General features: G+C 34.9%; 1 protein-coding gene across 1 annotated transcript; it reads right to left on the reverse strand.

Moving 5' to 3' along the window:
* Nucleotides 1-709: 709 nt before the first annotated feature.
* LOC131859079 (serine/threonine-protein phosphatase 7 long form homolog) lies at nt 710-2,060 on the reverse strand. The gene is made up of 3 exons (XM_059212607.1): nt 1,516-2,060; nt 1,273-1,330; nt 710-922 (listed from the first exon to the last, which is right to left on the reverse strand). Exons 1-3 carry the CDS (start codon nt 2,058-2,060, stop codon nt 710-712), a joined length of 816 nt encoding a protein of 271 aa, XP_059068590.1.
* Nucleotides 2,061-15,334: the final 13,274 nt, after the last annotated feature.

Here is a 15,334-nt window from a genome sequence, read left to right on the forward strand (position 1 = left end):
TCACATAATGTTGCATTAGTCCATTGCATTATCACAAGCATTTCATCAATATTCACATATACGTTCATAGATCACAAAATAATGAAACATCACTACATTACCAAGTAAGCATAAGCATAAGCATAAAAACAACAAAGAAACATTAGACTATGAAGTTCATTATCAAATAGCTCATCAAGAATCAATATCATATATCTAATACAAATGTGTCAAAATACATCATATCTATAATACAATGTCAATAAAAAAACTCTCAACCTATGCTACATCTATCAGAAGGTGCATCTTGCCTAATTCTAGTCTATCCTGATGGTGCCCTATGTGGACCCATCACTCCTCCACTACTAATTTGTTGAGAGGTAGACCAACTCGATATCCTCCCCATGAAAGCACTAAAACTAGGCTTCCTCTAACCCTCAGGAATGGCTCTCTCATAAGACTACTTATAGTAAATAGCCTCCTGTAAAACAACAAACTATATATCTTCCTGGCTTCGTGCCTCTGTCACCAGCCCAAATAACTGATCATATGCATCCATGGTGATCTGAGATCTCCTTTCTGCCTCATCCCTCTCCCTCTGTAGTCGATCTCTCTCAATGACTATTTGATCCCTCTCTATAGTCAACTCCTCTATCGCCCACCAATACTGATCTCTATCCTCCATCTATCACTGCCACAAAGTAGCGACCAAATCCTCTAAACTCCTAACCTAATCTCTCAATCCCTCCTCATCTCCTCTCTCCACACCTCTTGAATCTATATCCTGGGCCATGTCAACATCATGTCCAGTGCCCCCACCCTCATCCCCATCATTGCTTGATGAGCCTGATGCTAACTCATCACCCTCACTATCACTCCTATCAAAACTTCTCATAGATACAGTCTCTCCACTAATATCCACATCCTCCTCTCCACTCTCTACCTACTCTACAACCATTGCTATCAGATCTATCCCACCTCCATCTCTCCCTCTTCCATCTCTCACCCCATCTCTTGCCCCACCTCTCCTTCTCCCCCTGGGACCCTTTCTATGTCTAATATGTTGAGCAACAATCAAAATTGTTGAATCTGTTAAAGGTATAGGCCTATGTTGTATCCACCATACACTATATTGTGTTGTGGTCCCCAAATACACTACACCAATCCACCATCCCCACTAAATGGGAGCAAGAGAATCAAACTCAACAAGAACAACATGAGATTGCATGCAAGCACCCCAATCACCAACCTCTTGAGTAGTGCGAGCAAAATAAGCTGTCACATCCAAAATACCCTGTATCTCCCAGAGTTGTCAAGATGTACATGGCCAGGAAGATGCATATCAATAACCCTATGACCAACCACGTCTCAACCAATAAGATATCTCTGCTATCGACAAAAAGGAAGATGTTGGGCATCATCAGCCCAACCAGGGCAAGTGAGAAAGGCCTCCATGAGAAATACTGTAAGATATCAATATGATGATGTCAATACAAGATATTACCCGATGCCCTATGTCTCACACTAAAAGTGTACCTATAAGCATATGGTTTCTCTGGCTCCAAATCAACATCTAACGTAGGATAAAATATAGTTATGTGCTCATAAGCCCACATCTGGATCAAAGTAATGCCACATCCAATTGATTCTTGCCGCAAGTAAGCAATCCCATGCATCTGATGATATAAAGTGGCAAGAAGACATGGACCCCAAGCAAACACTTGTTTATCAATTATCATATCATGCATGACTTGCCCCCATCCAATAGAAAAATCATGGGTATGTCTATCAGGGATAAATAATCTAGCAACAGTGCAAGCAAGAACAACAGTGAGATCATCATAATCAAAATCATCCCAATGAATCTCATAACGACCACGAATATGTAGATCCTCCTCTAAACACTCAAACAATGTACACAAAGTAGATACACCATCATGATGATCAAAAGTAACTTGTGTACCAAATATTGGAATGTGTAAGATACACCACAAATCCTGAAGTGTGATGGATGCCTCACCTATCGATAGATGAAAATAACATGTCTTTGAATGCAACCTTTCAATCAAAGCAATAATCATGGCCCTATTGGTCGTAACATCAAGAAAAATGTGCTATGTGATACAATCCAACATGTCACAACAAAGTGGTATCCTCTGCATCCAACTCATGACTTTGATCAACACCATCTAGCCTTGTCTATCTAGCAAGCAATACTGAACAATGCTCCTGCATTTGAAAAAAAAAAAGAAAAAAAGAAAAATGAACCAATTACATCATTCGCATCATCAGGACGCATGAGTAAATGCCTATCATTATCAATTTTAAATTTAAAGTTTCAATTGCAAAATACGTAAACCAACACTAGTGGAAATATGGAAAATAAATGACTACGTGACCAAAAATTTTAGTCACGACAAGTAAAAATGACCAAATTTTTGTCATTTTTTAAAACAAAGCTATACATGACTAAATAAATGACTAGATAATTGTCTATCTCTTCTCTTAAAGAAATTAGGTACTTGTGGAAATGATATAAAAACTGATCCTAATATTTTTGTTTGTAAATTATTTATTATTTAAATATTATTTTTATTTATAAATAATAAATTATTTTATTAGCAAATGTATTATATTATATTTTTTTTATTTCTCTTAAAAATATAATAAGAGTAAAAGTATAACAATTTCACTTGGATTTTAAACAGTTTTTGAAGATAGAATAAATATTTTGCCTTAAATATTTAAATTATTCTTTATATTATCTTAAATTAAAAATGAAAAATATTCTGATTGTATATATATAATTAAAGCTATGAGATTTCCACAATCCATTTTGTATTTCTAGTGTTATTTTTCTGGATTCGATTGTGTGTATATTTTTCCCATCAACGTTTCGAATCACACTCCGTGATTCATCATCAGGATGAAAAGAATTCCCAAGACATGAAAGATGTTGAGTTGCAGATTTGAGACAAAATATAAAGAGGAGAGGGGTGGGGGAGGGCACGAGGAACAAGGAGAGAGGAAAGAGAAAAAGAAAAAAGACCACCTGAAGGATGGGAGACCTAAAAAGCTCCTAGGAATAACCACCCAAAGAAAAGAAAAAAGCAAAGCCAAGCAACACAATCAAAACCACTAAAAAACAAAAAAGAAGAAAAGAAATTGGGACAAAAAATATAAAACTAAATGAATAAATATACAAATATAAATATATATATAAATACATAAATGTATATAAGCATATGCATATACCAAAAGACAAAAACATAGAAACATATAAGAATATATATATTTACAAATACCAAAAGACCTGAGCAAATAAAAATATACATATGTTTATGTCTATAAGCGAAAATATACTTGAAAATATACAATTATGTAAATAAACCAAAGGGGAGAGGGAGACGCATAAATGAAAAAGAAAGAGGGGGAGAAGTCAAGGAGGGGGGCGGGGATGACACTGGAGGGCAAAAAGCAGAGGGTGCCACGAGATACTAAAGTTTAACCCATCATCTCGATTAAGATTGGATGGGTGATGAATGATAGCAATGGCCTCTTTAACTTTCCTCTTGAAAAATTTGTTCTCCCTACACAATACCTGAGTGTCCTCCAAATAGATATGATGCTTGGTAGTTGACGAATGCTCAACTAAGGCTGATTTGAGGGCACGTTCATGCTTAATGTCGACACTATGCTCTTTTATTCGAGTCATGAACGAACGACCTATTTCTCCAATGTATGGAGTTCCACAGGAGCATACAATCTTGTATACACCTGACTCTGAAAAGGCATCCCTAGTGTCCTTAAGCAGTGGGGCATGCCTCTTGATGGTGGAAACAGGTTTGAAGGCACAATGGAGACCTTTTTTCACAAGGATTTTTGAGATCTTGTGAGATATGCCTTCAACATAAGGGAGAGAGACAAACAGGGCCTAAGATGGAGAGGGAAAGGGATTAGAGATGGAAAGGAAATGAGATTTGGCTTGGAGGAAGGCCCTAGTGATCTTCTTGTTCGAGTAGCCATTCCAAAGGAAGACTTGATGAAGATGGCAGAGCTCTTGGTCTAAGTTATCCTTATCACAAATCCTATGGGCTCTTAAAGCCAAGGTTTTGAGGATCCCAACTTTCTGGCTAGGGTGGTGATGAGAAGTCGAATGAAGATATAAGTCAGTGTGGGTAGTTTTGCGAAACACCTGACGACCAAGGGATCCATTAGGCTTTTTATAGATTAAGACATCAAGAAAAGATAAAAGGTTGTTGGATTCAAGTTCTTTGGTGAAGGCAATAGAAGGAGAAATGTTGTTGAGGTGAGTATGAAATTCCTCTAACATGTCCAAGCCGTGGGGCCAACATACATTGGTGTCATCCATATATCGTTTCCACCATTTTGGCTTGAGGGGGAAAGAATGTAAGGCCACCTCTTCAAAATGTTCCATGAATATGTTGGCAATAACCGGTTAGAGAGGGGAGCCCATGGCTACTCCATCAACCTGTTCATAGATAATGCCTTGGGAGGCGAAGAAGGTTGACCTTAAGCAAAGTTCCACCAAAGAGGCGATCTCCTCATTGACCTTAAGCTTGACAATCTCGATGGAGTCTAGAATAGGGACCTTGGTGAAGAGGGACACCACATCGAAGCTCACAAGAGTGTCTTGAGGGTCCAACTTGGTGTCCTTGATAAACTGGACAAAATGGTTGGAATCTTTGATGAAGGAGTTGGAGTTACCAACAAGCGGAGATATTAATTTGGCAAGAAAAATGGCTAACTTGTAAGTGGGAGACCCAATGGTATCAACAATGGGTCTCAAAGGAATGTTGGCTTTGTGAATTTTTGGGACCCCATATATACGAGGGGTCACTTCCTTAGATAGAAGAAGATGAAGTTTGGTAGAATCATCCAATGAGGAGTTGGAAATAGCAGATCTAACTGCCTTCAAAATCTTCGGGCACGGGTTACGTGACAGAATTTTGTAACTACTGGAATCCGAGAGGAGGATTTCCATTTTGGCCAAGTAATCTGGTTTTCTCATAATGACCATGGCATTACCTTTGTCAGCTCTTGAGATGATAAGGTCATTATTACACATTAGATTATTAAAGGCCAACAACTCAGCTTTAGGGATGTTGAATTTAGGAGGTTTAGCATTACGGAGCGCCACAGCACAATCTTGTCTAACCTCTTCAGCAACATCAAGGGGAAGGGTATGCACCACATTTTCAATCTTGATGAGGAAGTCGATGTGTGGAATATGTATATATATATTCTAATTCTTACTGTTTATCAAAATTGCATTATATTTTTATTGCAGATTACCCCTTTTTTATTGTCGCCCATTTTTCATCTATCTAGATTAAAAATAGCCTATATAGATTTCAAGGTCATAATTGAAATTTTAAAACATTTTGAATTCTTTAAAGAATAAATAAAAAAATTAACTCCAAAGGCTAATTTTTTTCCAAAAAAAAATGAGTCCTGCCAAGGAAAAAATTAGCGCGAAATCAGAATTTCGATCGATAGCCAAAGTAAGAGGAGCTATGGAAACCATACCAATGGATGGAATTTTGTAAGAAAAACTTTGCTATGGAAAAAATAGGAAAGCAAAAAGTGGTCTTTATCTACACTCTGCAGACTATGCACGGTAGAAGAAGACCAAAGGAAGACCTTCACAAGCAAAGGTACCGTATGTTTCTATGTTTTTGAATTATAAAACTTCGAATAAATTTTTTGTATCTTTTGCTTGTATGCAATATCAAATTTTTGTATCAGATAAAGGAGATTGATCATTGGCATACCCTCCTATATCAATTGGGTTCCCTCTAATTCAATCTATGTATTAGGGATTCAAGGTCTTGGGAGAGAGGAATCAGGGAAGAATCTTTGAATCCACCCACCCCTATCCATAGTCGATAGTAGAGCAGAAACAAACCCCAAAAATAATACCACCATAAAAATAATAGTGTTTTCTCATTTATGTTTTCTCTTTATCTAAGCATGACATGAAGCAACTATATGGCCATGAATGATCTTGTTATTGACAAGAAGAACCATTATATCTACAGTTTATTAAGGCTCTATTTCTATGTGTTAGACTATCCTTTGGGCCACTATCTTGGTATGTATGACTCTTTATGTAAATATCAAACTCTTACTTAATTCTAGAAACTTCAGTGTGCTTCTCTCTTTGGGTTTGATAGTGTTCCTCTTTAAGGTTGAGAATCCCTTGTGACTTTGCACTGTTATTTTGTGCCTTGATTGCAAATAGTTGTCCTTAGCTATTGTCATTTTAGCTTTATGACTGTAAGATTACTAAGAGTCTCTTGTCCTAATGACTATTGAAATCCTTGTTCTTATGCAATTTTTGCTCAAGATCTCACTCTAGATTGTTCTAGTACCCTTCAAACAAAGAGACCTTACTAAAAAATTTATATAAAAATCAATAGATAGCCTCTATTGTTTATAATTGTTCAATAACAGTGATTGACCGCTTTTATCTTGTAAACCTTTTTGACTTGTAAATCAATATAACATTACTACCATGATTATATTTCTCGTTTCTCTTGAGCAATCAACTTAACTACCCTTGTATGCACTACAATAGATATCTCTTTTATGCCTTTAGCTAATTTTCTCTTTAGTTGTGATGTCCATTGTAGATTCTTTAGGTCTGGACCTTCATTACTTGATCATTGACTCTTTTATTCAATTTTTTGAGTGTCTTTGATCATACCTAAGTGTGTGTTTCTCTATGACATCTATTCTATAAAGATAATGATCTCCTTCTTCTTGCTAATTGAGTGTTCTTCTCTTTGATATCTTGACTACTGCTACTCTATCTCATGGGGTTGAGTGCTTCTTTTAAATCATTAAATAAATCTCCCTTATGACCGTTCTATGGCTACTCTTACTGTCTTAATGGTTGTAACTCTATCCTAATACTATCCTAACCTTATCTACACCTTGAGTAGACCTGATCATGACCTCAAATATCTCTTTTGTCACCATTGGGTCTTTCTTGGAAGGACCATAATGACAGTGATAATAGGATTGCATGTAACCCTTGTACATTTTAATGGTCTTTGAAAGCTCGTTGATGGTGGCTTTGTGTTTCTTGGAATCTCTATTGCTCCTTTGGGTAGATGACTGTTATGACTTTATTTGCCTTTCCCTTTTGAGCTTTAGCTACTCTGTATCTCAAAAAAAAATTATGATTACCATTCCTCCTGGGTTGTTCATATCATGCTTTGACAAATACTATCATTAAAGTCATTGTGATCTTTGAGCCGTAAGCTTTATCACATTGATGTTTGGCTGTCATTTTGAATTTATGTTTACCAACAAGATCTTGGATAAATCTTCTGATATCTTTTCCTTGGCTTTCAACAATAAGGATTATAATTTAATGAACCTATATACTACCTATTGATGACTGTCAAAACTAATTTTGATTGCTTCTTTGTGCATAGACTATGTTTCTCTACAACATTATTTTTGAGGGAGGAAACTCTTCAAACCTTCATAACTATTTTTTTGCTTTTCTCCCTGTTTTGTATAGCTTCTTTGTAGTTGTGATCATTGATCATGGTGCCACTCCATGTAATAATGAATTGAATGCCTTGATTCTTATGTGAACCATGACTACATTTTCTATATGTTTCCATGTGACTATGATATGTCTCCTTTATACTTTGTAGCTTTCCATCATGTTTATCATAGAAAGTCTATTTATGATCTTTGTCACTGATTTTGTGTCATTTAAGACTTAAGCTCTCCATATTTTGAAATTGTAATATTTGTAGGTGAAGCTACTTTATGGAATCTCTACATGTTTTTACAAGTTTAGATAAATTAATCAAGTTTGACAGAAATTGTGTCAAGAATAAAAGTAATAGATAAGGGATGGAATTATTTTAACATGCATAGAATAGTCATCAAGAATCTTCCCATTCCCCAAAATGTACAATCTATCGATAAGTTCTCTCCTGAGTGTCAAACAAAAATCATTATATCTATTCAATATCCAGGTATACTTTCCAATCTCTACCACTTCTTTCACCTGGCAACAGTAGTAGTAGTTTCCAATTCCAATGACCTTCACATCTCCAATGCAAATGCGTAGTTTTCAAATTTTGCCACATTTGCTTTTATAATTTGGCTAATGCTTTTTGGTAGAATATTTGGATACTAAAAACCTTTTGGGAAAGAAAGACAATTGTGAACAAATACCCCATAAAAACTACCCATATATGAAAAATGTCATGCGAACACCCAAGGGCTGCGATGTAACAAGAGTAATTACATGAAACAAAAGCACAAAAATATTTTGAATAGATCAAATTGCATACCAGCCCAAGAAGGAGGAAACGTTGAAGTGATTTCCTCATTGTTGTCAGACACTCTACAAGAAGGAACCCAAGTTTCACATGAAGGAACTACCTTTCTTGCAGTAATGACACCATGATTCAAATCTTGTCTAGCTATGGGATTATACCTTCCCTGCACCACATCTTCAGCTACAATTTCTAAAAATGATGGAAAGAATTGAAAACATCATCTTGTTTATATTTTTTGATAAACCTTTCTTGAAGCTTAGGATTAGAAGAAACCATAAGAAGCTCCTTCTTTACGTCAACAAATGCATCATCCATTTCTATATCTTTCATGTCCTCAGCACGATAAGTCCATAGCTTACATAAAGCATCATTAAAACCATCCCCGTTGATTTTCTAGGTCCCCTAAAAAAATTTACAGTACACTCCACAACTACTTTGCAACATAATTCCTGCATAAATTTTTCATTATTAGAATCTCTGCATATTTGCCTGTTTTGATCCTTGAGCGACTGTAGAGTTTCTACCATTTTCTCAAAAATGATGCCCTTTGAAAGGTCTGAGGAAATACTCTTCAGCAACATCATTTTCTTGAGCTTAAAATTTTCATTTGAAATAGGAAGAGCTCTGATGAGTCTAGAAATAATCCAATCCTCATTGCAGTGCTTGATAACATACTCTAAAATCCACTCTACACTTTTCTTGTCGCTTCCGATTTTAGAAAGAGTGGCCATCAAATATTTGGGAGCTCCTGGTAAAGTGCACAACTTTCATATGCTTTCCATTAGTCATCCACAAAAGCTAGATATGGAGTTATAACATGACCAAACTCCATGATGTCCCATTATTTGTGCCTACACAATTGACTCATTGTGAACATATGAGGAAATACTCTTCAGCAACATCATTTTTTTGAGCTTAAAAATTTCATTTGAAACAGGAAGAGCTTTGATGAGTCCAGAAATAATCCAATCCTCATTGCAGTGCTTGATAACATACTCTAAAATCCACTTTGCACTTTTCTTGTCTCTTTTGATTTCAAAAGGAGTGGCCATCAAACATTTGGAAGCGCCTTGTAAAGTGGATAGCTTTCATCTGCTTTCCATTAGTCATCCACAATATAACTAGCACTTGCACCAAATAAAGTGCAATGGTTATGTTGATAGTAAGATATATAAAATGTGATTTCAATCTTGTATAAATTTATGTATTAAACAAAACTTTCATGATTATGTTGTATTTGAATTTCTTTGCATCAGAGTAAAAATTATTAATGTGTCATCATTGAATATCACTAGTTACTTGAATAATGTGCCTTGAATGTGTCATCTTTGGATTATTTTTTATGTTTGTTATTCTCATGCACAAGTATTGAAGCACTTTCATTCTGGATAAAGATTTTTTGGATAGTACCTGGAGACTTTCGAAAAGTCGAGCAAGGAAATCAGAGTTTACTGCAACAAATTTGAAGTCAATGAGGCCCTCTGCAGCAAATTCAGAGGTAATTTGAAACCCTCATTGGTGAAAGTAAGTTGATAGGGAACACACACATATTCCATTCTTAGTAGGTAAACTTCAAATGAATGTAAGATAGATCTCAAAAAAATGACTCATTGTATTATCTTCTTTCTATTACAACCTCTATTAAAAGTGACTACTTTCAACAATGTTTTGGCATCTCTGTTTTCAAATTTATTTAGTTTTCTTGGAATTAGAAACTAAATTAATACTAGAATGCAGAGTACTACATATGGATCAATGTCAAAGGTTGACTACAAAGGAATATCATGCACATTGTCTACTCCAACAATAATAATAATAACTCTAATTGAAATCTCAACTCGAAGTTTGGACATTCATCTAGTAAAGTTACTATTTTCATGGCTAGTGCTCATTTAGTTATCAACCTAGGGACGTAAAACTTGAAATGGGTTTGCACTATATATGCAATAAGCTCCTTCAATCGCTATTCTGCATTACTGCAGCAACTAACATTATGCGAAAGGAAAGGCAAGAATGGAAATTATGAAAGGCTATAGGAAAAACTTATAAAAACAATGCTAGAAAGATTTAATATAGATAATAGAAATTACTTTGTTCTGGCTTGGCTGTAGGAATAGTCAATGGATCTATTTCCAGTGGCTACAGGAACAGTCAAAGCTAGAACTTCTACTACAACTAAAGAAAAACTAATTTCAATGAGCACACACAGGATCACTCACCAAGTGGGCCCCCTTGGATGAGTGATATCAAGCTTCCTAAAAACTACCTTTAACGGATCAGAACAACATATCTTTTATTCATTGCTTCTTGAAAAAGATTACATACCTTGAAAAGAAACCTAAGAATGTTCTCTTTCCTTATATTCTATCTAACCTCTAAGAAAAAGGAAGAGATTATTAATAAAGAGAAGACCAACTACAATAGACAACTCAAATCACGCCCAGAAGAAGAGGCGAATGACTAACTGATAAAGAAGATAACTAGAGCTTGGCTACAGGAAACATGGATCTAAACCAAACCACAGTCTTTGCATGTCACGATGGTGTTTTGCGAATTCAATGCCCACTAAAGTTAAACTTTAGTAGTGTTGCTTGGTTGCTTTGCCCATGCTGTACCTTGCTATCGCTCAGCTTCTCTTCAGTTTGATTTCTAGTTATCTCTTGCGTGACCTTTCCTTCTTTAGGCACAAAAGGAGAATATCCACTGTGGCATCATTTATTACCTACACTACAACAAAAACAACATGCAAGGACATGCATACATATTTTATTTAATTAACACATCTATTAATTCACATATGATATTACCCTAAATAATCCGCATAGGAATAGGAACAAATCACATGGATGCAGGAATAAATGGCATGGCTGCAGGAATAGACCAGCAAAGTTCAAACATGATTTCATAGGTTCAGGTTTAACACATGGAATACATATAGTCAATTTACAATACATCACTACTAATATGCAAACCAAAAGATATCAAAAACCTAAGAGTTTTGATGATAAAAACATGACAAAGTGTCAACTTATCACACATGATGAAAGAGTAGCTAATGAGAGGAGCTTGGACAAATATCCATGTCCATGTAATGATTGTCTTGGTGGAAAGGTGAAAAAAAGAAATGTGATTTATCGATATATGATAAGTTGTGGGAATAGTGGTATAATCCCTTGGGATTAAAATTATTATGAAGATATTATAGAATTGCAGACTGTGAGAGATGGAGAGGAAGAAAACATAGACTAAGTGGTAGAAAACATAGATGAAGTGGCACCAAACATAGATGAAGAGGCAAAAATGTTTGACGAAGGGTTTGAAGTTAATAGAATGTTGAATGAGGGTCTAAGAGATGATTCGGCCAAGTCAATGGAGGATTCTTTAAAGCCTATTTATGCTAATTGTAAGATAAGTCATTTGACAACAATCCTTCAAATTCTTAACTTGCAAGTGGTGCATGGTTGGACAAATGAGAGTGTAGATCCGTTATTGGCATTATTAAGTTCATTGTTACTAGCTGACTCCACATTGCCAACAAAATGAAGTCAATGTAAAAAGAAAATTAGTAAGCTCAGTTTTGGGTATGAAAACATCCACACATGTATGAATGGTTGTGTATTATTTGGCAAAAATCTTGCAAGTGATAGTGAATGTCCAAAATGTCATGAAGTGAGGTATAGACAAGGGTTGAAATCAGCTATGGTTCCTAGAAAAGTTCTTTGCCACTTTTCGATAATCCCACAATTACTCCAAATGTATAGGTTTAGAGACATTGCTGAACTTATGCAGTGGCATTCCCAAAATAAGAGCACTGGTGAAAAACAATGCCATGCACCTGATTCAAGGACGTGGATGGAATTTAATAATAGATGGCCTGATTTTTCTCAAGATCCTCATAATATAAGGTTGGGTTTGGCTCTAGACAGGGTGAACCCATTCTCTGATCAAAGTACTAAATGGTCAACTTGTCTGGTGTTTCTAATAAATTATAACTTGCCTCCATGGTTAGCAACTAAACTATTTTTCTTAAGGTTATCATTGATTATACAAGGAAATAAAAGTGTGACTTCAGAGACAATAGATGCTTGTCTAGAGCCATTGTATGATGAGATAATGGAATTGTGAAAAGGAATTGAAGCAATTCAATATTTAAGGGATGTTCATTCAATCAAATTCACTTTAAGATCTTCCTTATTATTTACTATTCATGATCTTCTTGCGTATGGAACATTATCTAGTCTCTCTATTCATGGATACCATGGATGTCCTTCTTGCAACTCAGGGTTTTGTGAGGCACTCAAGAAGTTTGCATACATGTATTTATTGTGGAGATCGTGCTTACCTTAAAATGGATCATCCATATTGTCAGCAAAAAACATGTTTCAACGGTCAAGAAGAGAATCATGAAGCACCATTGCTAATAATAGGTGATTACATTATTGAATATGGACATAAAAGAATGTCATTTATTGAAAATTATGAGATTGTAAGTAGTAGAAATGATCCATGTAATGAAAGAGGTGTAAAACAGTTGTGCATATTGTATAAGTTGTCATACTTTAAGGATATAGCCATTAGGCATAATGTTGACTTTATGCATACCAAGAAAAATAGCCTTTGCTATTATAGAAATTCTTTTTGGTACCTTAGATACTATTTCATCATGTGAAGGATTTCAAGAAATAAAGATTCATCGAAATCTTTGGGTTGAAAAATATGATAATGAAAAATATAGAAAACCTAGTGCTCCTTACGTCTGGACAAAGGAACAACGTGCACAATTCTTACAGTTGATGTCTCAGACTCACTTTCCCACTGGATATGTAAGTAGTAGCATCATAAGCCAAATTGACATTAATAGCTTAATAGGCCTCAAGACCCATGACTATCATGTCATAATTGAGAATATCTTACCTATTGTCGTAAATATATCAAGTTTGGCAAAGGGGCCAAGATTGGCAATTATAAGGTTGGGCCTAATATTAAAGAGAATGAGCTTACATGTATTAGATCCTTTGAACTTTGATAGTTTGAGGGGTGAGGTTGTTGAAGTCCTTTGTCTATTGGAACGACAATTTCCACCAGCAATCTTTAACATTTATATGCATATTTTGATACATCTAGAATATGAACTAGAGCATTATGGCCCAATAAGAATGAGATGGATGTATCCTATAGAATGATATGTGAAGGTTTTGAAAAAAATTGTCCGTACTAGGGTAAAACCAGAAGGCAACATGTCTGAGGGATATTCAATGCAAGAGGCCATGGGATTTTGCACATAATATATGAAGGATTTTAAAATTGTCAATCGATGTATATGGGATGATGAAAAAGATGATAGTGTTGCAGGTGAAGTATTAGAAGGCAATGGATGTCACTTCAAGCTATCATATCAAGAAAGAAGTGCAATACATGCCTTTATTCTTCAAAACACATCTTCGTTCAATAAATGGCACAAGTAAAAAAGAAATTACACAATAATTTATTTACTCAATTGCATTTACACATTTATATTATTAATCTTACTATTTGTATGTCATTATTTTATGTAAAAAATACGAAGAAGAGAATCAAACTTCGATGCAACATTGACCTCAAAAGCACAGCCGTCATGGTTTGATTAGAGGTGATTCTTTTCTAAAAATTAAAGAATGAATTCCTAATGCAATCAATGGTGTAAAAGAAGGAGGTCACAATATAACAACAAAGGAAAGTGAACTTTCACAATCTCTACATTTATGGGCTATGCATTTTAGTGGAATGTGGGCCTATGGTAGTCACTTAAGAGTGGAAGAAATAGAAAAACGAAAGACTAATTGTGATTGTGTTAGTGCTGAATTTCTTCATGGAAATGAGAAAAAATTTTATGTTGGATTCATCCAAGATATTATTCAAGTAGATTCTGGTGAAAATAGTCCTATATTATTAAAATGTAAGTGGATCTGACCATCCATCGTATAATTTGATGCGCATGGATTTGTGCATGCAAATACACAACAATTTTTATCAAAGACAGATGAATCGTATGTTTCCCCTCTTCAAATTAACTAGTCATTTATAATTGATGATGTAAGAAACCCAAGATGGTCTTTTGTCATTCAAACAGAGTCTTGTTTGAAACAAAAATTCATGGAAGTTGTTGTTGTAATGCCTGATGGGCAATATGCTAATTTACAAGAAACATTCAAAGAAGTGGATGAAGACAATGAGGGACTATTTGAAGAAGAAAATTTGATTCAAAATGAAGAAATTGGGAGAGAGAATGTATTACATTTCTCAAATGAGGATGAGGAAGAAAATCAAGTAGATGCAAACACTAGTGATCAAGATTGTGATCTCATTGGCAATGCAGATGATTATTGATGAGCCCCATTTTATGACTTTTTTATTTAAGAATTTTTTTGTTGTTTTAAGACTATTTTATGTTGTAAGGACACAAACCTTCTAACTAATACTTGTTTGAAAGATTTAATGTTGAACAAAGTTTCTATATGAATACGTTAGCTTTAATATTTGTAACCATGCTACACTGTGACTGTTAGTTGTGCCTTATAACAATAATGACTACAAGACAAGCATTTGATGAAATGTCTCTGTAGATAGCCATTATCTTAGACTATAATTCACTCTATCTTTGTATCATGGACTTCTCTGCATCTATTGAGACTTCTATATAATGAAAATATTTTAGCTCTATGACTATCATGGTATGGTTTGTTACTGCCTTATACCTGCTCTAGATGATTCATTGTTCTATGTATCAAACTATGATTCATTGAGATATGCTTTGTGAACTTAAAAAGTTCATTATTGCTTTGTATTATCACTACCGCATTTTTCAATGAAGATCTTTGACAATAATAATCCCCCTTTGGCTTTGTTCTCATGAAGTTATTCTAGTCTTTATAAGCACTATGATTGTATTCCGTGACAAGGATATGCTTTGGGTTTACAATACATTGGTCTTTATGATAGTCAATTCTTATACAAAATTATTTGTAGACTATTATTATTTGTGG

This window comes from Cryptomeria japonica, chromosome 10 (assembly GCF_030272615.1).
Source record: "Cryptomeria japonica chromosome 10, Sugi_1.0, whole genome shotgun sequence".
NCBI classification, from domain to species: Eukaryota; Viridiplantae; Streptophyta; class Pinopsida; order Cupressales; family Cupressaceae; genus Cryptomeria; species Cryptomeria japonica.

Bases quoted from the DNA above. Each gene is read 5' to 3' on its own strand.
- LOC131859079 (XM_059212607.1), bottom strand. From the start codon at position 2,060: ATGATTATTGCTTTGATTGAAAGGTTGCATTCAAAGACATGTTATTTT. The intron at 1,331-1,515 runs GTACACTTTTAG...GGTTGGTCATAG, and splicing joins GAGAAACCATATGCTTATAG to GGTTATTGATATGCATCTTC. The intron at 923-1,272 runs GTATTTTGGATG...GTTGTAGAGTAG, and splicing joins ACAACTCTGGGAGATACAGG to GTAGAGAGTGGAGAGGAGGA.